Source organism: Psammomys obesus, unplaced genomic scaffold, assembly GCF_907164565.1.
Source record: "Psammomys obesus unplaced genomic scaffold, mPsaObe1.curated_primary_1811, whole genome shotgun sequence".
Classification (NCBI taxonomy): Eukaryota; Metazoa; Chordata; class Mammalia; order Rodentia; family Muridae; genus Psammomys; species Psammomys obesus.
The window spans coordinates 1,618,733-1,642,723 of NW_026596443.1; the positions used below are offsets into that span (position 1 = coordinate 1,618,733).

Genomic DNA, 23,991 nt, shown 5'->3' on the forward strand with positions numbered 1-23,991 from the left:
TGTAGACCAGGCTAGACTCCAGTTCAAAGAGCTCAGCCTGCCTTTGACTCCTGAGTGATGGAACTAAAGGTAGGCGCTACCACACCCAGCTTAAATTCAGACACTTGTCATTGTGCCTAGTGCATGTGTCTGCCTGTTTCATGTGCTCATTCTTTTTCGGAAATTTTATGTATTTTATTTAGTGTGGGTCTGTCTGTGCCACATCGAGTTACAGGCAGTTCTGAGCTGCTTGAGGTTGGTGCTGAGAACCAAACCCAGGTCCTCTGGAAGAGCAGGAAGTGCTGTTAACCACTGAGCCACCTCTCCAGCGCTGTGTGCATCTCCTTGGAGGCCTTTTTGAGCTTTTGTGTACTGAGAGACATCATGTCTCACAAGTTGTTCTTGTGTTCCTTTTTGGTGTGGCTTTCAGTTTTACATGACGTTCGGAAGTTGTGTGACCTGAGCTCATATCAGGCCCAGGGGCGCATTACAAAGGTTGCTGAGCACAGCTGCCTCTGAAGTGGGGAAACACGATCAGAAACCAGCTGCCTCTTCTCTCTCTCTCTCTCTCTCTCTCTCTCTCTCTCTCTCTCTCATCTTTTTTCAAGACAGGGTTTTTCTATGTCCTTGGCTGGTCCCAAACTCACAGAGATCCACCTGCCTCTGCCTCCCCGGTGCTGGGATTAAAGACATGTGCCACCACTGCCTGGAACCTCTTCTCTTTTTAAAAAGAATTTTTAAAAAATTATTTTATGTGGCCTGGTGTGGTGGTTCACGCCTGTAATCCCAGCACTCGGGAGAGGCAGAGGCAGGTGATCTCTGTGAGTTCTAGGCCAGCCTGGTCTATAAAGCAAGTCCTTGTCTCAAATAAAGAAAAACAAAAAAACTTATTTTATGTGTATGTTTGCCTGTATATATGTATGTGTGCTGCCTGCATGCCTGGTGCCTGCAGAGATCAGAATAGAGAGGTGGATCCCATGGAACAGGAGTCACAGATCGCTGTGAACTGCCATGTAGATGCTGGCAGCCAACCTTGGACCCCTGCAGGGGCAGCCGGTGCTCTTAACTGCTGAGCTAACCCTTGAGGCCTCATATCTGTCTCTTTTTTGGGCTACAATGCAAGGAAGGATATAGCCATGTCCACCCAGCTACTGAGGGAACTGTCCTAGATTCCCTCTTCTCCTAAGACCAACGCCCCACCTGCGCAACCTCAACACTCCATCAGAGCACTATTGGGGAAAGGAAGTTGGAGTCTTTGCTGCCTAACTCCATGTGGAACCCATACCCTTGGTTTATATAAATCTGACTCCCCTTAAGTCTGATTTAGGTTTTTCTCAAGTTAGGTGTCGTAGCATATGGCTTTAATCTCAGCACTGGGGTGGCAGAGGCAATCTGACCCGCTACACTCTTGGTATTGGGCTCTGCGTTGGCACAGTGTGTGGCATGCAGCAGATAGTTACCACAGGCTCACTGAGGTGAGTTCAATGCGTCTGGCTTACGTAGTAAGTTCCATTCTAGCCAGGAGAGGGCATCTAAACAAACAAACAAACAAAAAGCAAAGAGTGGGGCACCATTGCAATTTATTCTATACTCTACCAAAACAGGCAAGAAAATGCAGTCATGCCCAGACCCTTGGCTTTCCATATCCAGTCCAAGCTGTTCAGAGGAGTTGGGCCAGAAGAAGCTTTGTGAATGTTCGTTTCAGAACAGGCCTGTATCTTTAAGCGGCCATTTGTGTGGGGACCGAGGAGAGGTGAGAGTTAATGATCTACCAGAGGCTCTCTCACTGTTGCCAAGGGTCAGCTTCCCGGTAACATGCCCAGGATCGGCGCTCCGGGCTCACTACTAGCCGGGTGACCAGGAAGGCCCCCCAGTGGACTGAAGCATGATCTCCATCACGGAGTGGCAGAGTGAGTGGAGTGGCTGGTGGGCGCATGTGGGGCTACGGGAGGGGGTCCCTGCTAAGGTGAGTGAGCAGTGCTCTTCCCAACCTGGCTCTTCCACTAGGACCCACAAACGTGACCTCTGGAGCCAGCAGTTGGAAGCTGCTATGTTGGCACCTTCGAAGCAGCAGCAGGGTCAGGGCGAGTTCCACCTCTGCCTTGTGGAGGGTGGGGCCAGCCCAGGCACCCAGGCTACCGGAGGCAAATTCAAAAGGCAGGCTGAGCCCCTCTCGCTCATAGTTCCGAGAACTAGCATGACTGCCCATTCAGACAACTCCCCAAAACCTCCAGGTCTCCTGTGGCCCTGGGTCAGTATCGTCACCCCAGGCACCCTACTTTTTCTTTGGGGGAGTGGGTAGGAGGCAGCATGCTCCTAGGAGGGAGAAGTCCTCCACACGGAGGGAAACACTGTCGGCTCCACTGGTGAGTTGCTTAGGTTCTGAGCCTACCTTCTCCTCAGTGAGCCTGTGGTAACTGTCTGCTGTCTGCCACACACTGTGCCAACGCAGAGCCCAGTATCAAGAATGTAGTGAGCCAGATGCTGATAAGAACCCCCCAACCGAAAGCAAAAGAGAGCAAAGGGGCTGTGGAATTTGAAGGGGGCATGGGCGACAGTCTTATATCCATTGGCTGGGGAAGGCTTACAGCAGGGGGACTACAGGAAGTGAGTGGGTAGGCTGGGTAAGCATCTGTGGGGAGAATGTTCCAGGAAGAGGGAACAGTCAACCTGTGAAGAGTATAGATCAAACTGAAAAATGATCATTGTGCAAAGCACTGCTGGAGAAGATGTCTAACACAGAGGAATGAGCTGCACTCAGTGGGGGAGGGAGCACCTGCAATTCCAGCACGGGGATGCTCAACCACGGGGACTTTCTGGGCTTCGTAGAAACACTAAGCTTCAAAAAGCCCAAATTAAATCAGGCAGTGGTGGCACACACTTTTAATCCCAGCACTTGTGAAGCAGAAGCAGGCAGATCTTTGTGAGTTCAAGGCCAGCCTGGTCTATAGAATGAATTCCAGGACAGTCAAGGGTACACAGAGAAACCTTGTCTCAAAAAACAAACAAAACAAAACAACCAAACAAAAACACACACACAAAAAAAAACCCTCCAAAAATAATTATGCCTATGAGAGGCACAAAGAGTATCCTCTTTGGTTCATAGGTTGTTGTTTAGTTCAGATTTTTTTTGAGACATAATTCTTGATATATACATATAAAATATAATATAAAAATAAAGAAAATAAAACATAAAATTTGCTTCTGTTTAAAGTGAGATTTTTATGTGCATTGGTGTTTTGCCTGTATGTATGTCTGTGTGAGAGTGCCAAGTTCCCTGGAACTGGAGCTGGACAGTTGTGAGCTGCCGTGTGGGTGCTGGGCGTTGAATTTAGGTCCCCTGGAAGAGCAGCCAGTGCTCTTAACCACATAACCATTTCTCCAGCCCCTTAAAGAGACACTTTTTCATACATACTCATGTCAGTATTGTTCACATTAGCCAAAAGGCAGAACTCAGATATCTACCAACAGATTAATGGATTATCAAAACATGGCAAAATTACAATGTTACATTACTGTACAAAGGGAAAAAAGCTGATACATGTGGCAACATAGAAAAACCTTACGTTTTTACTGTTTGTATGTGTGTCTGTGCACCATGTATGTGTGCCTGGTGCCCTCCAAGACCAGGAGATGGTCTTCGATCCTCTGGAACTGGAGGTGTGGGGAATTGAGCTGGGGTCCTCTAAAAGAGCAGCCAGTGCTCCTAACCACTGGTTCATCTCTCCAGCTCCAGAAGAATCTCTAGAACATTGTGATAATTGAAACAAGCCAGCCACAAAGGGCTGATGTTGTATGATTCCATTATCGTGAGGTTCCTGGAGTTGCCAAATTCACAGACATGAAAAGCAGGGTGCTGTTTCTAATGAGCTGCACAAGCACGAAGGGGGAAGTTTACAGGCTGGTAGAACTGAAGTTCAGTTTGCATGGTGAGTTGTCCTAGAGAAAGGTGATGGTGATGGCAGTCCAGTGGTGCCAGTACTATGCAGTTCTACAGCAATAAATGTTAAAAAGCTTTTAGAAAGTACTCAGGAGGCAGAGACAGGAAGTAATGATCAGGTCAGCCTGAGTTACATAAAAGACTCTGTGTCTCCCAAATCATAAACCAGGAGAAGAAAAAGTTAAGATAGTAACATTATACATTTCCACAATTTAGAATGAAAAGTTTTAGCCTAATATTTTTAAATATATTCATTTATTTGTATGTGTGTGGGGGTTGGGTATATGTAGTACCTGTGGAGACCAGAAGAAGGCACCAGATTTCCTCCAGAACTGGAGTTACCAGTGAATCTGAGTCACCATGTGGGTGCTGGGAATTGATCCCAAGTCCTCCGTAAGAGCAGCCAGCACTCTCAATCTCTGAGCCAACTCTCCAGGCCAATTTTTAATTTAGTTTTAAAACAAAGCAGCATAACTAATGGTCATTTATTGCCTATCACAGTGGCAGAGAGTCAAAATCACACTTCCAAATGTGATGAGGGACTTCAGACCAAAGAACCCACATGTCCTGTCTATTATTTCTGGAGGAAATGGTCAGAAGGACACAGCACATGCCAAAGTATAACCTTTCACCAAACAAGATGTTCTGACTGCTCCACACTTCTGCCCAGTGCTCGTGGGCTTGGCTAACTCCTGTGGTCTTCAGTGATGCCTGGGGGACACTGCTAACGGGTAGGGGCACTGTTAGTGGCACTCAACCCTGTAAGCTAATGACGCTATCGAGGTGGCATTAAGGGAGACTAGGGGGTGGGGAGATATCTAGGCCACTGCTGCAGGATGGGTGAGTATGTTCCCAGCTGACAGCTTCTAATTTTCCAGTCCCCTGTGACAGGTCAGTCCTAAGAGCCGAGGAGAGAGGAGAGAGCCAGCCAGGGCTTGGAGCCTGTGGTCCTGACCTTTCAGCCACTCCACTCTCCCCGCTGGATGTGGCCCCAGAGATGTCAGCTACAGGAACAAAATAGGCAGGCTGCTGTGTTCAGAGCCAGGCTCTGAAATCAGCATGCTGCAGGCAGCAGCAGAAAGATACGTTGGCAAAATGTGAGGGCAAAGTAATGTGGAGACCTCCCTGGAGCTCAGGAGCCCCTGCCCCTCTTCCATCCCCGGTAGCCTTCCCCTGAGCCCACGCCGCGTGGTAGGAAGCTCAGGCTCCCCTTGCCTCCCCTTGCCTTTTGCAGAGATTGGCGTGGGCATCACCGGCTTCGGCATCTTCTTCATCCTCTTTGGGATACTCCTGTACTTTGACTCCGTGCTGCTGGCTTTCGGAAATGTGAGTCTCCCAGTCCTAGGCACCTCTCCTAGGTGGCCAGGAGGGTCAGCCCCAAGTTCATTCAGATCATGGCCATTCAGAGTAGATGAGGACTTTGGAGAGTGGACAGCAGGGCCTGTGGGCACAGATCACCTGAAATTATTACACCAAGCTCTAGGTGAGGTCCTGGGGTTCCCATGATGAGCTGGACTCTGTCCCCACCATTGGATCTCTGCATCTAGGATATAACAGGTACCTGCATGGCAGAGTTAGAGAAACAAGGGGCTGAGAGAAAGGAGCGGATGGAAGCCAGCTGGGAAGGAAATGGAGGATGAAGCCCTCACCAGTGGCTGTAAAGAGAAGAGGCATTGTGGAGGTGTGGGTGGGGCATGGGACATACTAGAAGACTTTGAGCTCAATTCTATGTGAGCTGGGCCCCCATGTGGGACCACTATGACCCATGCTGAAGGCTCTGGCAGAACCACACAGTGGGGACTCTTCAGGAACTTGGGGTACAACTTCTTGTCTGTAAAAGAGGAAAATCCCAGTGCGCAGCAGCCTCCCTGGTAATCTATATGACGAGTTGCTTGGAGCTGAGAAACTGGGTGGGAAACTACAGGCCATCCCTCTGCCTCAGGGCATTTCTGTTGCATACTGGCTAGAGTCATTCCCAGCTCTGAGATTCTGACCGGCTGCTGGGACACACACACACACACACACACACACACACACACACACACATCCTGAGCCCTTGGGATGGAGCAGAGCTTGTACACCCTGTCCTTGCTTCCTGGGCCTGCAGCTGCTGTTCCTGACTGGCCTCTCCTTCATCATTGGCCTGAGGAGGACGTTTTCCTTCTTTTTCCAACGGCATAAGCTCAAGGGGACCAGCTTCTTCTTGGGGGGCGTAGCTATCGTGCTGCTGCGCTGGCCCCTGCTGGGCATGCTTCTGGAGGCCTACGGATTCATTAGCCTCTTCAGGTGAGTACCATGCCCCTCAGTACAGTGAACTGGGGGTTCACTTCCCAGCCTGGCGTATTCCAAGCCCCGTGAAAGATCAGGCATCCATTCCGTCAGGCCTGGCCTGAAAGGCTGCAAAGGCAGATGCTGAGGCATAAGGCTGTGCCCACATGAACACAGCCTCCAGCCACCATCCATGCCACGGGCTCACCCACTGGTGCAAATGTTCCCCAACCCATCTAACAGAGAGAAGGCCCCAATAATAATCATGGGAGTAAGTCACAAGAATGTGTATCCTTTGAGGTGGGCTTTATGTGAGGCCCTATGCATAGCTACAAATCCTGCTCAGCACATTTGAAAACTGGCCTTGGGTTCTGAGAAGCGGGGGATGTGTTTGGTGCGGACAGTGTCAGTAAGAGGCAGAGCCAATATGTGACTGTAAGACAACTGGGCTCTGGCCATGGTTCTCAACCATTTCACTATGCTGCTGCTTTCAACAGAGCCCAGGCTATGCCTGTCCCCAGGGCCCAGTGGCTGCTCTGGCAGAAGCCAAAGTCTGAGCCTTTAAGTAGGTGCTCCCTTCCTTCTCCCTTCTTAGGCCACCATTGACCCCTTCCTCGCTTCTATTCACAGAGGCTTTTTCCCTGTGGCCTTTGGCTTTCTGGGCAGTGCGGCTAACAGCCCCTTCCTGAGCACGGTGAGTAAATGGCAGTAGTGTCTGGGGTGGGGGAGCAAGCACTACCCTTCCCCTATATTCTTTGAGACACAACCGCCCAGTTTCACTCTCCTCCCCTTGCTGCTCCTTCTCCATTTGATGAGATCAAACGTGGGGGCCCTATAGGCTGGAGTGGCTAAGGAGTGTATGGAGAGGAGGCAGCCATTATCGGCTCCCAACCAGAGCTAGGTAGACTCTAGGTGACCCAGGCAACATGTGCCCAAGACTTCCGGTACCTTGAGCAGACTTGGTTAAGTCTGGGCCGCAGGTATATATGTCACCTGATGACATCAAGAAAAGCAGGGAGCAGAGCCTGTTCTGGGCCCCACACCCATCTCTGAGGTACCTCACAGGAGCACATTGAGACACCCAGGAAGGGGCCAGAGCCCACATCTTGGAGCTCCTGCCAGCTGGGCACACCCCACAGCCACTCTCCACAAGTAGCATAAGCGTAGGCCTGAATCTCAAGGTCAGCTGGGTAATAGCCTGGGTATTGAGTCTGCTTCCCTCTCTTTGTCTGGAATAATGATTCTTGCCTCCCACAGCTGTCCCAGAGGCTTCAAGGCTCCAGCTCAATGGTCTGAACGGCAGAGATGAGCTCCTTGAGCTTGGATTGTTGATGGAGGGGCCATAAGGGGAATGGGGGCCAATCTTCATGCGCTCCCTCCCCAGCACTGATGTACTTCCCATCACACATGGGCATCTCAAAGTCCAGAGAAAAGATGGAGCTCAGAGCCACTGATCTTAACCCTCCAAGTCACCTCAAGAGGCTGCTGGAAGCAGAGATCCTGGCCCTGATACCCAGCTGGGGCTGAAAGCAACTTTCCCAACCTGAAGTTATGCAGGGGAGTGAAGATTAAATCCCCAAGCTGTGAATGTGTCTGAGATTTGGAGTTGATGTCCGCAGCCCAGGGTGGGCCTGCTACACTACCCTCCCCCCACCCTGACCCCACAAAATGTAATCTCCACCTCTAAAGAGTCAGACCCTGTCCTTGGTGTAATGTCCATGCTGGCGGTTAACATCCTGGGGGGGGGGGGGGCTATATATTCTAAGCCTCAGTTAACATTAGGCAGCAATGAGAACTGACCCCACACAGCGTCAGCAAGAGTACACCAGCTGAGAGGTGACCACACCCACATATGCAGGTAGAGCTGGTGCAGAAACAGCCTTCTGCATTGGGGGGGATGGTGGCTGCGACCTTCAGAGGCCCCAGCGTGACAGAGGAGCTGGTCCTCATTCTGGGGAGCCCTTCCTCTCACGGTAAAAAGCATTTCTGTTTTCTTTTTCTGAAACAAGGTTTTAGGTTGGCCTGGAACTCACTATCATCCTGCTTCGAGTGCGAGTGTCTTGAGTGGTAGGATTAATGTATGATGCACTATACTGGCTTAAAAGGAGTTCATGTAGACAGAAGAAAGGGTACAGGCAGGGCTTTGGTGGCATGCACTTTTAATCCCAGCACTTGAGAAGCACAATCAAACTTAGCTCTGTGAGTTCAAGGCCAGCCAAGATTACAGTGGGACCCTGTCTCAAATAATAAAATAAAATAACTATAGCAGCAAAGCCCTTGAGGGCAGAGAGCAGGGAGAGGACCAGCATCACTGTTAGCATCCATGATGCCCCTTTCTTTTTATGCCAGCAGTGGAGTTGGTATCAGGGATATGACGGGGAGGCCTGCCCCTACCCTTAAGGTACCAAGAGCTGCCCATTCTCCATGCTGCTCTCTCAAAGCTTAGTAATAGCCAGTACAGAATAGGTATTTCCTACCCCTCCCTTTTTTTGTATTATTATTACTATTATTATCGTTTATTTGAAACTGGGACTCACTCTGTAGAACAGGCTACCTGCAGACTCAGAGATCTGCCTGCCTATGCCTCCCAAGCGCTGTTGTTAAAGGAATGTGCCACTATGCCTGACAGGTTTTGATTTTTTTGAGACAAGATCTCACTCTGTCATCCATCCTGACCTGGAACTCTCTGGGTATCCCAGACTGACCTGAAACTTACCATCCTTCTGCCTCAACCACCCAGGAGGTAGATTTACATGTGTGGGCTGCTATGAACAGGTTTACCTTCCTTCCTTACAGCCAACTGCTTATATAACCGTCCGGCATATCCAACCATGCCTTGTCACATGCATGTCAAACCAGTGTACTGCAGGTGCTCGGTAATTAAGAGAAAAAGGAGGGGAGGAGATCCCTCAATCCCCACCCCAGTCTTAGCGCACAGCCCAGAAGCTGCCTGTGGTGGAGGCCAATCTGACCTGACTTTCTCTCTGAGAGGGCAGCATGTGGGCTTTGAGGAGCCTCTGGGTCAGACTGTGCTCTCTCCTCCCCCCCTCCAGCCAGTGTCATTGTCATATTCACTTCAAGGTGTGTGTGTGTGTAGGTGTGTGTAGGTGGGTGCATGTTGCCAGTATTGGCAGAGAGGGGCAAGACATTTCATATATACACACACCTCAGGTACTCTCTCTTCATTGTTTGGGGCAGAATGAGTCTCCAGCTGCAAAGGAGAGAGACAGTGTCAAGAGGATGGAGATGATGGAAGAATTAGTGGGTTTCTGGGGGCGAGGAAGTTGCTGGCTCCAGACATAAGAGCCAGGAGGCAGAAGCCAGTAGTGGGGCTCAGAGCCCTGAGGGGGTCTGGGAGGGCAGAAGTGGGATTATGCCTGGAGACGTCACGCATCCAGACTTCATAAAAGGGGCGGTGTGTGATCAGGGAGGCAGAGAGGATACGCGAAGAGCAGCACTTCCCTCAGTGTTCCAACTACTCAGGCGGCTCTTCTCCCTCCAGCCCTCACCCCAGCACTCAGCCAAGGTAGGTACACTGTTCACAGGGCTTGGGACTGCCCTGACCCAACCCAGGGAGGGTCTGGGGGAGCAGGCCTTCAACCCAAGGACAACTGAAGCATCGAGTAAGCAGAAGGTAAAAAATACTGGTCACTCCTGACTGCCAGGCTGACCAAGTTCTCCCGGGTTGTTGGCTTGTGTTTTATGTGCAAAGACAAGGCACTTCTGCGGCATAAGGAGTAAATGCAATGAAGAGACTCTTTGTGGGTACCACTTGAAGGGAGTTGGAGGAGTCCTTCATGCTCATGTGCTTGTCCAAGCCAGTCCCCCAAATGCAAAATTAACTTCATGAATATGCTGCTATCCTTTTGATAAGAACTGGGAGGGTAGGGATACTCCTGGAAGGAGCCACCTTATTTCAAAAACCTAACCATGCCTAGAAATTCTCTGTTGTTTGCTAGATTTGAAATTTTCTGGGGTGAGAGGAACCACAAAGATTGTCCGTGGCAGATAAGCCTCTTTTGGTCTCCTATACACTGGGAGGTGGGATGGGGGAGGAGTATCCTTCTTTATTTTCAAACAGTTCAATTCTTATGTATTAAGTGGCCTGTAGACTAAGCAGCTAAGAGTTATCAGGCTCTGTGTGTGTGTTTGTGTCATGTGTGTGACATGTATGGTGAGTGTGGGTATGTATGGTATGTGTTTGGGTATGTAAGGTATTTGTGGGTTGTGTGTTATTGCATTTCTTTATTTACTTATTCATTCATTTATTTATTTATTTATTTATTTATTTATTTATTTATTTATTTATTCATTTTTTTGTTTTTTTGAAACAGGGTTTCTCTGTGTAGCCTTGGCTGTCCTGGACTTGCTTTGTAGACCAGGCTGGCCTTGAACACTCTGCCTGCCTCTGCCTCCCTGAGTGCTGAGATTACAAGTGTGCACCACTGTGCCCGGCTCATTTATTTATCTTTGTGTGTGAGCACAGAGTACATATGGAAGTCAGAGGACAGCTTTTGGGAGCTGGTTTTCTCCTTTCATCCTGTGGGTCCAAAGTACCAAGCTCAGACAGTTTGAACGTGCTTGATGACTTTTTCAAAGGGAAATTCAACTCAGGAGTTGGAAAAGTGGCAAGCACAAGAGGAGAAATGCAGAGTGGCTAGATGAAGGTCAGGCCACACGGCTCCTACCTCAGCAGTCAGACTGATGAGGCCAATGTAGTTCATGGCCTCCCAGAGCCCACGAGAATAGAAGCAACCAGTGGGCTGGATGAGAGAAAGGCTTTTCCTGTCCTGAGTTATAGGCAATAAGACAACTGGTTTCTATTATCGAAGGAAGGACAGGGCCTCCAGATTGAGGAAGGAGTTATCCAGGGGAGCAGAGCACAGAACCCAACAAGAAGGGAAGAAGGGCATGGTTCCAGGCTCCCAAGAGAGCAGTTAAGGCTCAGAGCACACTCCTGCCTGACCTCCCCCACCTCCCCCTCCCTGTCACTCCCATGAGTGGCACCTTACTCCTTCAACATCCCTCGCCAGCACACCCACCACCCAGAACCCCAGCACTGTCCAACCGAAGCTTCAGACCCCTTCCTCCAAACCAGACCCTTCCTTTTTTCTCTTCTTCCTCCCTCCTTCAGTCCTGTTGCCTGTGGCCTTGCTTCAGGCTTATCCCTGAAGTCATCTCTGACCATGTGGCTTTCTCCTCTCCCTCACGCTCTCTCTATTCTATATATACTAGGTTCTGGCAAAGTACTAACTCTAACCTGGTCCTTATTGTCTCTCTGTCTCAGCCTCTGGACACACCGTGGACCTGTCTCTTCCTGCCAGAATGCCCTTGTTGGCTTCTTGGCAGCTGCTGCTTCTCCTCTTTGTCACCACCTTTGGGGAGCCGTTGGTAAAGGTGGCACCTGTGGTGAAGCCTGGACCCACAGGTATGCGCCACCCAGGAAAGGGAGGCACGGGAGTCATTGCACATGAGACTCGACGTGCTTTTCAGGCTGTAGCCAGGCTACTGACATGAGTTCAGTTACTGTGCTTGCTAGATATCAGGGGCTGACCGGGGCTTATCTAGGTTCAGCCTGTTAACCCCGGCCCTTTGTGATTTTCCCATGCTCTATACAAAGCACTTCTCTCTGTGGATGTTGGGAAGGAGCTTAATGTGTACATTACTTTTATCTGTGACCTTAGATCCCCTTAAGGGGGCTTGAAAACAAAAAACAAAACCTCAACACAATGATAAACTTTAATGTATGTCAACTTTACAAGTTCCCTGGGGAAACTGATGAGCTGGAGAAACTAAGTTCCAAAGAGGCAAAATGTTCCCCAAAGTTACTCAGCCAAATACTGACAAATCCCAGCAGGTGCCAAGGTACCCTCCCCGCAAGAGCACCAAGAACATGGCTTCTGAGTCAGGGCAAGGGTTTGAATTCTTCCTCCTTCTCCTCTTCTTCGGTTTGATCTTTTGAGATAGGGTTTCTCTGTGTAGTCTTGGCTGTCTTGGACTTGCTTTGTAGACCAGGCTGGCCTCGAATTCACAGAGATCCACCTGCCTCTGCCTCCCAAGTGCTGGGATTACGGGTGTGCACCACCTTGCCCGGCTGGGTTTGAATTCTTGGTCGTTTGCTTTCTGTACATAATAGAGCTTGCTTAGCCTTTCTGGACCCCAATCCTAGGCATGGAATGCAGGACACATCCTACAAATTTGACATCCTTGTACATAACCAAAAAAAAAGGAGATAGGGCCCCAGACACTTAACCAACAGTGTCATCATTCCAGGGCAAGGAATAACCCCCATCACCATCCAGGGACAGTGGCTATTGGCTCTTTCTGGCCACACGGGATATCCTGAGCTTTGGGTATGGAACTGAGCTCTCCTATCCTACACCAGTTATCCAGAGAAGTTAGGAGGGGCCTCCCAGACGCTTATTATTAACATTGGACTATGGCCACACTCACCTCCACAGTGTGCCAGGGTACTGAGGAGCACAGCTCAATGCCATCCTCCGCCCAAACACCCACTCACACCTTTTCTACTATCTTACCATAACCGACTAGACTTATTGTGTACTCAGAGCTACTTGCCCTGTTTTACTGCCAAAAAGAGAGAGAGAGTTTAATGAGCCTTGTCTGTGAAGTGATTTTAGAGTGAGCCTGGTTAGCCTCCAGCAGGAAGAGGAGGCCTGCACCTGGCCTGGGAGCTATCCTGTCAGGGCACCGCAGGAAATGTCTGAGTCTCGATGCTGTATGTTAGGGTTTTCGATTTTTCCCTCAGGACACAGCTGTGTGTGGGAATAACAACCTTGGCTTCACTTTTTAAATTTCTGTTACTCCAGGTTTTTCATAGCTTTTACTTAGTGAGCATTAGGGCACTGTTTTTAGCATTCTTAGAGATGGAAAAATGGATCCCCTCTATCCCCTGGGGCCCAGATGCTCCAAATGGCCTCCAAATGGAGACACACAACTTAGGGACCAGGCAGAGAACCCGTAATACGGACAGGGTGGACTGCCCCTCTCCATATACTTTTTCCCCCTCCAAACTGTTTGCTTTCTCAAAGAAAGTAGTTTAATAAACGCATTTAGCAAAATTCCAGCAAGTACTTGAAAGCAAAGCTATTGAAGGAGGGAGGAGCAGACAGTCCAGCCACCGGGCTAAGCAGCCAGAGCTCCACACTGAGGGCAGAGCTGAACTTTTGGGGTTAAGGATTTAGGGCCAGAGTCAGAGGGGTAGGGCGGTCAGAGCCGGTGTCCTAAGCAAGCCGTGCAGCCTCAGCGTCACCTGCCTGTGCTTTCTGTTTAGGCCGGCGGCCCGGCGGACTGCAGGAACTCGTCAATGCCTGGGAAAAGGGCCCGCGGTGTGCAGAGAGGAAGCCTGGGGCTGCAGGGCCGCGCGCTCGCAGGGCATCGCCGTGCCCGCCCGTCGAGAGCTCCTCGGGGCGCCAGCGGCCCCTGTGCGCCGCCGGGAGTCGCCTGATTCCCGCGCCCCGCGGAGCGGTGCTGGTGCAGCGCGAGAAAGACCTGTCAGCCTACAACTGGAACTCCTTCGGCCTGCGCTACGGCAGGCGGCAGGCGGCGCGGGCTGCACCGGCGGCGCGGGGCTGAGTGCCGGCGGACAGCAGCCCAGCCTGCAGCATCCGGGCCAGCGCAGGGGGCTTCCGGATTGGGGCAATAAAAGCAACGCTGCAGTCTCACCGCGTGTGATTCTTCCCCTGACTTCTGTGAGCAGCGCAGATGGGCAGGTCCTCTTCTCTCTCACCTGCCTCTCATCTGATTTCAGCAAGGCTTTGGTGCCCAAGTCGGTGCTTTTTAAACTAAGAGTTAAGGAAGGGCTTGGCTGTTCCCCAGTCTATTGTAGCTCAATGCTTACAAACAAATAATAAAATAATAAATATAATTATTTATATTAAAAATTTAAAAAATTAATTAAAAAAATTAACGGCTGGAGAAATGACTCGGCCATTAAGAGTACTTCCAGAGGATTTGAGTTTGGCTCCCAACACCCAGAGGACACAGTCACCTGTAACTCTAACTCCAGCAGATCCAAAGCCCTCTTCCGGGTTCTCTAGCGTCTACACTCACACGCATATACCGACAGACAGGCAGGCAGGCAGGCAGGCAAACAGACATGCATTAATTACAAATAAAATAAATCTTAGCCAGGCAGTGGTGGCGCATGCTTTAAATCCCAGCACTCTGGAAGCAGAGGCAGGCAGATATCTGTGAGTTCGAAGCCAGCCTGGTCTAAAAAGCCAGTTCCAGGACAGCCAGTGCTATACAGAGGACTAATCCCACCACCAGGCTTCTGTAGGGCTGCTGGCCCCTGGACATGGAGGTCCAAGGATCATCTACAGTACCCATCTTTCCCCATCACAGCTGAGCCTTCAAGCCTCTTTAAGATGACAGGCTTCCCATCTGAGTCAACTCTTGGGGGCCCAATAGCTGGGGAGGAGAGATTTCAGTAGAAAAAAAAAATAGAGCTTGTCATTAGGAAACCCCAAGAAATCTCCTCTCCTGCCCTCAAGATGCATCATCCTGAGCTGGCAGCCTTGGGGTTCCATAGTCCACCTCCCCAGGGATGGTAGAGTGTCCTCACCCCTATGTGTAAAGCATCTTAGTGTTCTGCCCATCACAGAAACTAGGGCTGCACAGGATGGAGACAGAGCTGTGTTGCTATGGCAACACAATAGGCTGTCATGGGAACAAGACAACCTGCCCCCATCCCCATCTTTATCCTTGAAACTGCCCTCCAGGATCCACTCTGAGCTCGTGTTGAAGCATGTTGTGTTAGCAGCATGACGCTGTTGGTGCTGAGAAGGGCACCCCAATACCACGGGTGTGTGGCTGTACCTCCTGAAAAGGGGAAAAAAACAACTCAACACCTATTCCCATGAGTGTTTTCTTCTCACAGACCCCAGCCCTTTCTCTGGTGAAGCTTATAGGTAAGAGGAGACTACAGGTCTCTGAACTCTGCTCTGGGCCCAACTTTTATAAAACTCCTGTGGTGCCCTCTACCTGTTCCTTTGTCGTCGAGGCAGAGAGGAGCATTGCCACTTTAGATGCAGAGCAGTGAAGTGTGTCCTCGGCTATAAGAAACAGGCCTCCGTGTGTGTGGAACTGGAGCAGATGAGAGAAACTGCATGTGGGAACATGTGCGTGTGCCTGTGTGACCTTAGCTGTGGCGCAGGCCCCCGACCTCATGTTAGGCCTTCCTTGCCAGCTCTCCCTAGAACTAAGTGCATCCTGAGTTCTCTGTTGGAACTGACCCAAAGGCCCATTTCAGCAAACAGTTGAAAGGGGAGCCAATTCTATCTTCCATGCCTCTCGACCCCAAAGTGCCACATGCCAGACTCTGGGCTTCCCAGTTATCAGCCCCGTGCCTCTGGAAAGGAGGGAGTTTCTATGGGACACAGAGCTCTTCGGCTCCATGTGGCTCCACTTTTACATTCAACCTGCCCTTCAGACGGGAGGAAGAGGAAGCTGTGAAAGAATATATCACATGCCCCAGGGGTCCCCAGAACCCTCTCAAGAGCCCAAAGACTTGAAGGAAGAGATGCACAGGGATTCTCAAACCTGAAGTTCCCTGGGGGTAAGGGACCTAGAGGACAAAAGCATCCATCCATCCCTGGGGGAATGAGTCTGCCCCAGGCTCCACCCCTCTTGAGTAGTTTCCCATCCCTAAGGAAAGAATTTCAGTGGCCAGAAGTAAGAGGGGAACAGGGAGATTTTGACCTCCAGTATTTTTCTTAATATGTTCACAAGGGAGGTTTAGTGTAGTTTGTCAAGCACAGGGTAACCTCATTTCATCCTCCTAATAGCATACTGGCTGGGCAGTATCAACTCCACTGCATAGAATAGAAAACAGGCTCAGAGAAGCAGGTGAAATGTGCCCACATGATGTTCCTGGAAAGGCAGAGGGGAAGACACATTCCCACACCTTCTAACTGTAGACAAGGTCATCTTCCTGCAGTCCCTTCTTCTCCAGTCCCCACCCTTCGAAGCACTACTCCCACCCTACTCCTGTCAGCCCGAGGATTTGCTCAGGATGCAGATCCAGGAGCCAGGGTGACAACACACATAAAGTTTCTGGTCCCCAGAGCAGGAGAGCCTCAGACCTGTCTTTTGCCCTGTCTGCCTCCTCTCTGTGTCAGCAGCTTGCCTGGGCCCAGATGGATGCAGTCACAAGAAGGTTAAGGACATCAAGTCCAAAGAGCTAATGCGTTCTTCCCTGCCTGCCTCTGTTTCCCATCTTTCATCTTCCAAGATAGCAGAGCCCATCATGGCTCTGGCCAAAGTGGGGTACCTAGGGTGGGGCTGGCTTCTCTTGTGGGAGGGTAGTAGGACATGACAAACAGCCACACATTGGTCACCTTGAAAGGGTTAGACTAACTTTGTAACCTGTATGTCTTCTAAAGCCTATAGTTTTGAGTTTTAGGTTCAGGTTAAGCTAAAGCCTCTTAGTACCTTTCCAGAGAATAAAAAAATGTGACCCTATCTATGAGGACAGATAGAAAAAAGGCAAGCAAGCAATGACCTTCATTCAGCAAAAAGAAAAACTCCTGTCTTTGAGATAGTGTTTCTTAGCAACAAACCCAGACTTCTTCTGAGTAGCTTTTGACCTCCAGCCAAAAGTCCACAGCCCCTAATCTTCAAGGATGAGTAACCACCCCCACCTTCAATTGCAGCTGCATCCACACTTGGCAGGACTGGCCAAGCTTGAGCACCTAAGACAAACCAATTATCTTACTTAATAGCTTCCTCATCCAATCCTAAATTGCCAAAACTCCAACTTCAAATTTCCTGCAATTTTTCTTTTAAAAACCTAAAGGCCTTTGTCTCCCGGTGCCACTCTTTGCTGACCGGCAGGAGTGACCACATTGCTCAATGGTTAATAAACCTCTTGCTTTTGCAACGAGTTGTGGTCTGTGGGAATTTCTGGGAAGGGCACGATCTTGAACTCCTGAGCTGTGAGACCCCAGGTCTTACAACCTCAGGTCGCGCTTTCTTGTCATTTCCTTACCATCAGTCCCATGCAGTCTGCAACTATACCTATAATGTGTTACATCACAAGAGGTTAAAAAGTACAGCCTTTGAGCCACTTGTGCCTGCTGGCTCCTCAGTCCCCACTGGAGTCAGTAAAGGAGGAAGGAAAGTGGCCTCACACTGGCTGCTTTGCATGTGCAGTGTTAACAGCTGACAAGAAGCACTGCAAAGAGCAAGGGTTTATTTTGGCTCACAGTTTAAGAGGAGACAGTCCTAGAAGGTGGGAAAGGCAAGACAACAAGGACACGAAGCAGCTGATAACATCAGCTCACTTCCTCCTTTTTATTCAGTCTGAGACCCATCAAATGGTGCCACCAACATTCATAGTAAGCCTCAACTTCTAAGTTAAAACTCTCTGGAAATGTCCTCATAGACACATGGAAGTGTGTTTCCGTGGTGATTCTAAATCTAGTCAGGTTGACAATAAAGATTAAACACCATGACTCTCAAGGACAGAGAGAAGATTCAAAAAGAGAAATAAATAAATAAATAAATAAATAAATAAATAAATAGATAAATAAATGTAATTAAAACAAAAAAAGAACCAGCTATATGGCTCAGTGGGCAAAGGCACTTGCTGCCAAATCTGAGTTCGATCCCTGAGATCTACATGGTGGAAGGAGAGAACTGACTCCCACAAGCTGACCTCTGACCTCCACTGGTAAACCACTCCATACTCACACATAATCCCCCCCATAAGAAATAAAGATAATTACAACAAATCTTAAAAAGAAGAGAAATAATGTGAAGATTTTGAGGATAGGAGCTACATGGGATGGGGGTGGGGTGGCAGAGCAAAGGACGCTGCAACTACAAAGCCATCGAGAGCTCCTGAGTCACACACAGAACCATGCCTCTGGATGGGAAGTATTAGATCTGGATGAAGTTTGGTCCCCAAACAGGAGGACTGGCTGAAAATCCCACATATAGCCGTTAGACCTCCTGAATACGGTACCCTACCTGCTTACCGTAAGCCAACACGCCCAGCCTGTCCTGCTATTTGGGGACCCTATACTCTCCTGAGGAGTACATGAGAGAGAGGAGAAGCCCTGTCTGGGCAGAGATAGAGTGGTTGTGGAGAGAGACTGTGTGGATTCCTGCCTCTGCTCCAGGAAGCTAAGCAGGCAGCAAGGACAGGAGACGGGAAATCCCAGGGAAAAGATCTTCCAATGAGAGTGCCCCAGAGAATGCTAGCACAGACCCTACAGTGGACACGCCCACCTGTGGATATTGATCGTGCCGTTTCCAGGAGGAATGGGAGACCCAAGAAAGCCCAAGAAGACCAACGCAAACAGAGAAAATGAACTTTTTTTTGTTTCTTTGTTTTTTTTGAGACAGGGTTTTTTTTTTTAACATAGCCCTGGTTGTCCTGGAACACAATATTTAGACCAGGCTGGCCTTGAACTCACAGAGGTTCACCTGTCTCTGCCTTCTGAGTGCTGGGATTAAAGGTGTGCACCACCACACCTGGCCAAAGACATTTGTTTTCCTGGCTTTTAAAGACACGGTTTCTATGAATAGCCTGGCTGTCCTAGAATTCTGTAGACCAGGCTGGCCTTGAACTCAGAGATCTGCCTGCCTCTGCCTCCTGAGCGCTGGGATTAAAGGTTCAGCATCACTGCCCAGCAGACATTTTTAATGTATGATTAAAACAGGGAACTAACCATCATAACTGTTGGTAAGTGGACAGCTCAGTCGTATTAAATGTATTTTCAATTTTATGCAATGAAATTTTTCATCTCAAAGACAGCATTTAAAATTATTCTATAATTAATATCTTACTGGGGAGAGATAGAAAATTTTGCATCTATAAAAATATAGAAGATGCAATAAAAATAGAAAAAGGCAGATAGAAAACTTGGGAAGTTAAATACATAACGGCAAATTTTAAAAAGAGAGAGAGAGAAAGAGTCGGAACATACAGTTAGGAAACACTAGGCAAACGAACAAAAAGAAACCAGGAAACAAAACATAAAAATCTTAGAAAAGCAAAAACTGAAAAATCTTGAGTTCCAGGAAGACAAAGGAGAAGGAAAGGAACGACACACAGGTGACTCCAGGAAGACCTCTGGAGGAGAAGCACGGTCAGCAGATGAAGGGGCTTGTGGGGCACCCAGGCCACGGGCAGCCCGAGGCCAAGGTTAGACATAAGGAAAGACAGAGATAGTCCTCAGGGATGAGACTACCACAAGGGAATCAGGAGGCAGAGCTTTTCTATCAAACAGACTAGAAAATCTTCAGTTTCCAGAAAACAAGCTCCAACCTAAAATTCAGTTTGCAACCAAACGACCTAGAAAGTGAAGGCAGTGTGAAGACGTTTTGACCCAAAGCCCTAGAAATGTTTGTTTGTTTGTTTGTTTGTTTCCTTCTTTCTTTTAAACTTATTTATTTATTATATATACTGTGTTCTGCCTGCATGTATGCCTACATGCCAGAAGAGGGCACCAGATCTCACTATAGCTGCTTCTGAGCCACCATGTGGTTGCTAGGAACTGAACCCAGGACCTCTGGAAGAGCAACCAGTGCTCTTAACCTCTGAGCCACCTCTCCAGCACAAAACAACTTTTATTTTATTTTTTTATTGTAGACCAGGCTGACCTCTAATTCACAGCGATCCGCCCGCCTCTGCCTCCCAAGTGCTGGGATTACAGGTGTGTGTCACCACGCCCAGCTAGAACTGTTTATTTCTCCTGACCCCTTTTCAAGAAGCTCTGAGAGCCTGTGCCCAGCTTAGGCAAGGGTGGAAATGAAGCCCCCAGTCAAAGGACAGCAGCAAAGGGAAGCCCTGTGTGACTCATGGCAGTCCAGATGCCAGGGCTAGCACCAAGTCGAAAGGGCTTTGTGGCACCTGGGCAGAGTTCACAGGGTCATGGAAAATCCAAAGGGGGAGTCAGTAGTGGACACACACACACACACACACACACACACACACACACACACTGAAGATAACCATAAATCATAGGAATAAAAACACAGGATTTTAACCTGAACAGTGTGGGTGCATAGCTTTAATCCCAGCACTCAGGGGGCAGAGGCAGACAGATCACTGTGAATTCAGAGCAGGACTGGTTGCTATAGTGAGCTCCAGGCCAGCTAGGAATACATAGACAATACATACATATCTCAAAAAACAAAACAAAAACAAACCAGCAACTGAAGAAAAAAAAAAAAAACACGGGTTTTTCTTATAAAATCCTAGAGGGTAGACTATGAGAGAAAGCCTCTTCTACTGTGAGAGCTCAATTAAAAATCATGAAAATTAACATTGAAAAAGGACAGGATGCATATAACAGTATTCCGGAGTACAGATGCCCATGATCAACCTGGCAGAACAGTCCCGGAGGGGATGTGTGTTGGGATGGCAGTGGTCCTTGGGGCTGGGAGTATGGACAGGACTGGAGAATGCTGGTTTTCATCATTCATTTAAAAAACAATTATTGATTCTTTGTGAGTTTCACATCATGCACCCCAGTCCCGCTATCCCCGTCCCCTCACATCCACCCTTCATCCTTGCCAACCTCTTATAAAATAAAACACACACACACACACACACACGCACACACATGCAAACAGACACACATACATTCACGGACACACACAAAACCGCAGTATAGAAAACACCTCATTATTGAAGCTGTAGTATGTCAGTGTGTCCCACAGTGTGTTCTTCTGACCACACATCTTCACTTGCAAATGTTCATTGCAATGAGTCATTGGTCTAGTTCGAGGTCCTGGTTTCTGTGATACCATCAATATTAGATCCTCACCGGGACTCCTCTCGGATATCCTGCTGTTGCCCTGTGTCAGGGAGATCCTGTAGCTTTGGATCTGCAGGACTGGCCCTTTCACCTGTCCCGACCGTTACAGACAATATAGATTTGGGGTAGGAGAGCGCAACTCAGAGCCCTGGATCTGGGCCTGGGTGATAGCTGAGCTGGTCATCATGCCAGCTCTGTCCTGTCCACATCACCAGGGCGAGCTCTCCAGCACTGCTCCGGCCAGGCCACCCAGTGCTGCTGCCTCTGCCACTGCAGGAGCAGGGTCAGCTGTCCCGCTGTCCTGCCCTTGGGGCCCGCTCACCAGCACCCAGGCCTCCAGAGCCAGCTCCACTGTGCTGCCCAGTCAAGGCAGAGGGCTCACTCTTCCACATGCTACAACCTTTGAGGGACTGGCACAGCTCTCCTGTCTCACACCCTCAGGGCTGGCTCACCCATGCCTTCGCCATCAGAGCCAGCTCCACTGTATTGTCCAGGTGAGAGGCAGGGCCTGCTCTCCCTGTAGGAGTGAGGGGGTCAGGCTAGCTCTCTTACCCCATGCCTTTGGGGCCAGACTTTTTTTTTTTTTTTTTTAAGATTAGAGCCCTGTTTCTCTTTTTCTTCTTCTTCTTCTTCTTCTTCTTCTTCTTCTTCTTCTTCTTCTTCTTCTTCTTCTTCTTCTTCTTCTTTTTTTTTTTCATGTTTCTCTTCTTTCTCTAGCTATGTTCCTGCTTGGTGAAGCTCAGCTCACACCCCCAGTACCCTTATACACACTGGTGACTTTTTGCCACATCCCCCTCTGTAGACTGGCTGCCAGCTTCCTCAATACCAGCCATCCCCAATGGAGGTTGGGAAGGGTTCATGTTTCTGTCTTTCATGTTGTCAGAGTGCAGTGTCAGGTTCCATTGCACTGAATGCACTTTGTTTCAGGAACCTTCCACCAGGCTTCCTCGTCCTTGTGCTTGCCCTCCGTTTCTGCTGGTCACTGCTAGTCCCTGCTTCACCAGGTCTCAGTTTGGGATGACCCCTGCCCCACCCAGGTCCCCACCATGAATAGATGAGAACACCTGGTTCTCTCCTCCCCCACCTCTATCCCAGCTTCGAGGTTCTGCCCCAGCCACAACACCTTGCCAGGGGCTATGAGAAATCATCCCTGTATCCACCCATACAAGGCAACCCTGGCTGGCTACTCAACTCTGTTCTGGGCCTTTCTCTCTCAAGGCCCTTGTTGCTCATCTCTGCTGAGTTCAGCATCCATATCTGATTGAAAAATTTCTGAAGAGCCAGCTGGGTCCTTGCAAGGATGAGAAATAAAGCAGGCAGCTGGGACAGGAAAGTGGGTGGGGGTGGGGCCACAGGGAGAATGCATGTCCTTCATTTCTATCTTCTTTGCTATTTATGAGCAGAACAGGGCTGGCCTAGAGATGTTGGACTCCCAAGCACTACACCAGACAAATCTTCTCCACTACTGACTAACTTCCCTGGGCAGGTGTCATATTAGTAAATCTAAGTCCCCTTGAAAACCACAAACCAGACTTTTGATACCACGCAGCCTTCCCTCCCTCCACACTAATCTTCCTAGGTCGCCACCACAGCCTCCATCTAAACGCCCATCTCTCATATTCACAGAGGTGGATGGGATTAGAAGCCAGGTTAAAACCAGCCCTTGACATCACTGTCTCTGGAGAGTTTCCCTGGCTGTCAAAGCCCGTCCCCAGTCATGACCTCCAAATACAGATGGGAAGGCTGGGCTTAGCTAAATTTATGCTTCTCCTGCATGGTTCTCACATCCCTCCTGCCCAATGGGCAGACAGTGGGTCAACAGAATCATCTCCTCTGCTCTACTTCCTTGACATTGACCTTTAGGTGACGTGATCCAGCTTGGTCCTAGAAATGGCATCATGAGAAGAATTAGACCCCTGGACTAAGGGCCTGGGAGATGACCTGATAAGAGTCTTGAACACTCTCTGTTCTGTGATCCAGGATGCCAGAAGGTCCAAGTCCAGAGGGAAAGGAAGAGGGCTTACTGAACTGCCCCCTTCCCACCAATGGAAATGGCAGAGGGTCAGGCAGGCCAGTGGGCTGAGCCAAAACAGAGAATCATCTATATTGCTGGGCGGCCCTCGATCAGCTCATTCTCTCCTAGCCTCTGGGCACCAGCCTCAGTATAATACTCAAATGGCTCCTGCATGTAGAACCAAGACCAGGTGCCTCCCTGCCATACTTCCCAGGCCTCTCCTCTGCGCTGTTGGGCTGCACAAAGGCGCCTGGCCCTGCTTTCCTGTCAAAGTCCTACGGGCTTCAGGTCACCCTGGAGCGTCTCCCTCATAGCTTCAGGAGGTTTTGCTGGGCATGTAGACTTGGTCTCAGGAGCCTGGCACGTCACCTCCAGACCCTCCGCAGTGTGCTTAGGAGTGGGCAAGTGCCCAGTGCCTACTGCCCTGCTAAGTGCTGTGTTAAGGTGGAGGCAGAAGGAGCAAAAGGGCCGTTGTCCAGCTGGAGAGGTGGTTCAGCACTTGAGAGCACTTCCTGCTCTTGCAGAGGGCCTGGGTTCAGTTCCCAGCACCCACACGGCAGCTCACACCCCTATGACTCCAGTTCCTGGGGATCTGACGCCTTCTTCTGGCTCCCAGCACTGCGCCCATGTGGTGCATAATTATGTGCAGGCAAAATTTTCAGACACATCAAATAATTATTTTAATTAAAAAAATAAACACAAGACATTGCCATTGTAAGGCTCCTTGCCCACCGGCAGCTAACTCACTCTGCTGCTCCCTCCACCTCCACAGCTGGGAGTGACCTCATTATGCCTGGTGTCCCTTCCTGGTAAGACCATTCACACTTCTCATTCATACTTGTATGTACTGCTGGTCCCAGGCTGCTGGTGCCAATGGTGGAGATGTGCTGCACACTGACCAGAGGTGAAGAGGGATGCCAGGAGTGAGGCTGTGTTAGGGAGACAGGGTTCTGGGTCCACCGAGGCTCAGATCTGCTGCCTTCAGGGGACCCCTGGAC

The 23,991-nt window shown here is 49.5% G+C and overlaps 2 protein-coding genes across 3 annotated transcripts; both read left to right on the forward strand.

Annotated features, from left to right (window-relative positions):
* Positions 1-1,770: 1,770 nt before the first annotated feature.
* On the forward strand, positions 1,771-7,888 carry Golt1a (golgi transport 1A). The gene is made up of 5 exons (XM_055598223.1): positions 1,771-1,889; positions 5,154-5,245; positions 6,027-6,205; positions 6,818-6,881; positions 7,445-7,888. The coding sequence occupies exons 1-5, from the start codon at positions 1,865-1,867 to the stop codon at positions 7,481-7,483; spliced, it is 399 nt and encodes a 132-aa protein (XP_055454198.1). The 5' UTR covers positions 1,771-1,864; the 3' UTR covers positions 7,484-7,888.
* A 1,505-nt stretch (positions 7,889-9,393) lies between these two features.
* Kiss1 (KiSS-1 metastasis suppressor) lies at positions 9,394-13,893 on the forward strand. 2 transcript variants are annotated; one of them, XM_055598221.1, is made up of 3 exons: positions 9,394-9,713; positions 11,475-11,615; positions 13,482-13,893. In XM_055598221.1, exons 2-3 carry the CDS (start codon positions 11,513-11,515, stop codon positions 13,781-13,783), a joined length of 405 nt encoding a protein of 134 aa, XP_055454196.1. In that variant the 5' UTR covers positions 9,394-9,713; positions 11,475-11,512; the 3' UTR covers positions 13,784-13,893. The 2 variants fall into 2 exon arrangements, with proteins under 2 accessions (XP_055454196.1, XP_055454197.1); XM_055598222.1 differs by lacking the exon at positions 9,394-9,713 and having other exon boundaries at positions 10,529-11,615.
* Positions 13,894-23,991: the final 10,098 nt, after the last annotated feature.

Coding starts and splice junctions, on each gene's coding strand:
- Kiss1 (XM_055598221.1), top strand. CDS start 11,513: ATGCCCTTGTTGGCTTCTTGGCAGCTGCTGCTTCTCCTCTTTGTCACC. Junction 11,616..13,481: donor GGTGAAGCCTGGACCCACAG/GTATGCGCCACC, acceptor CTTTCTGTTTAG/GCCGGCGGCCCGGCGGACTG.
- Golt1a (XM_055598223.1), top strand. CDS start 1,865: ATGATCTCCATCACGGAGTGGCAGA. Junction 5,246..6,026: donor TGCTGCTGGCTTTCGGAAAT/GTGAGTCTCCCA, acceptor CTGGGCCTGCAG/CTGCTGTTCCTGACTGGCCT. Junction 6,882..7,444: donor ACAGCCCCTTCCTGAGCACG/GTGAGTAAATGG, acceptor TGCCTCCCACAG/CTGTCCCAGAGGCTTCAAGG.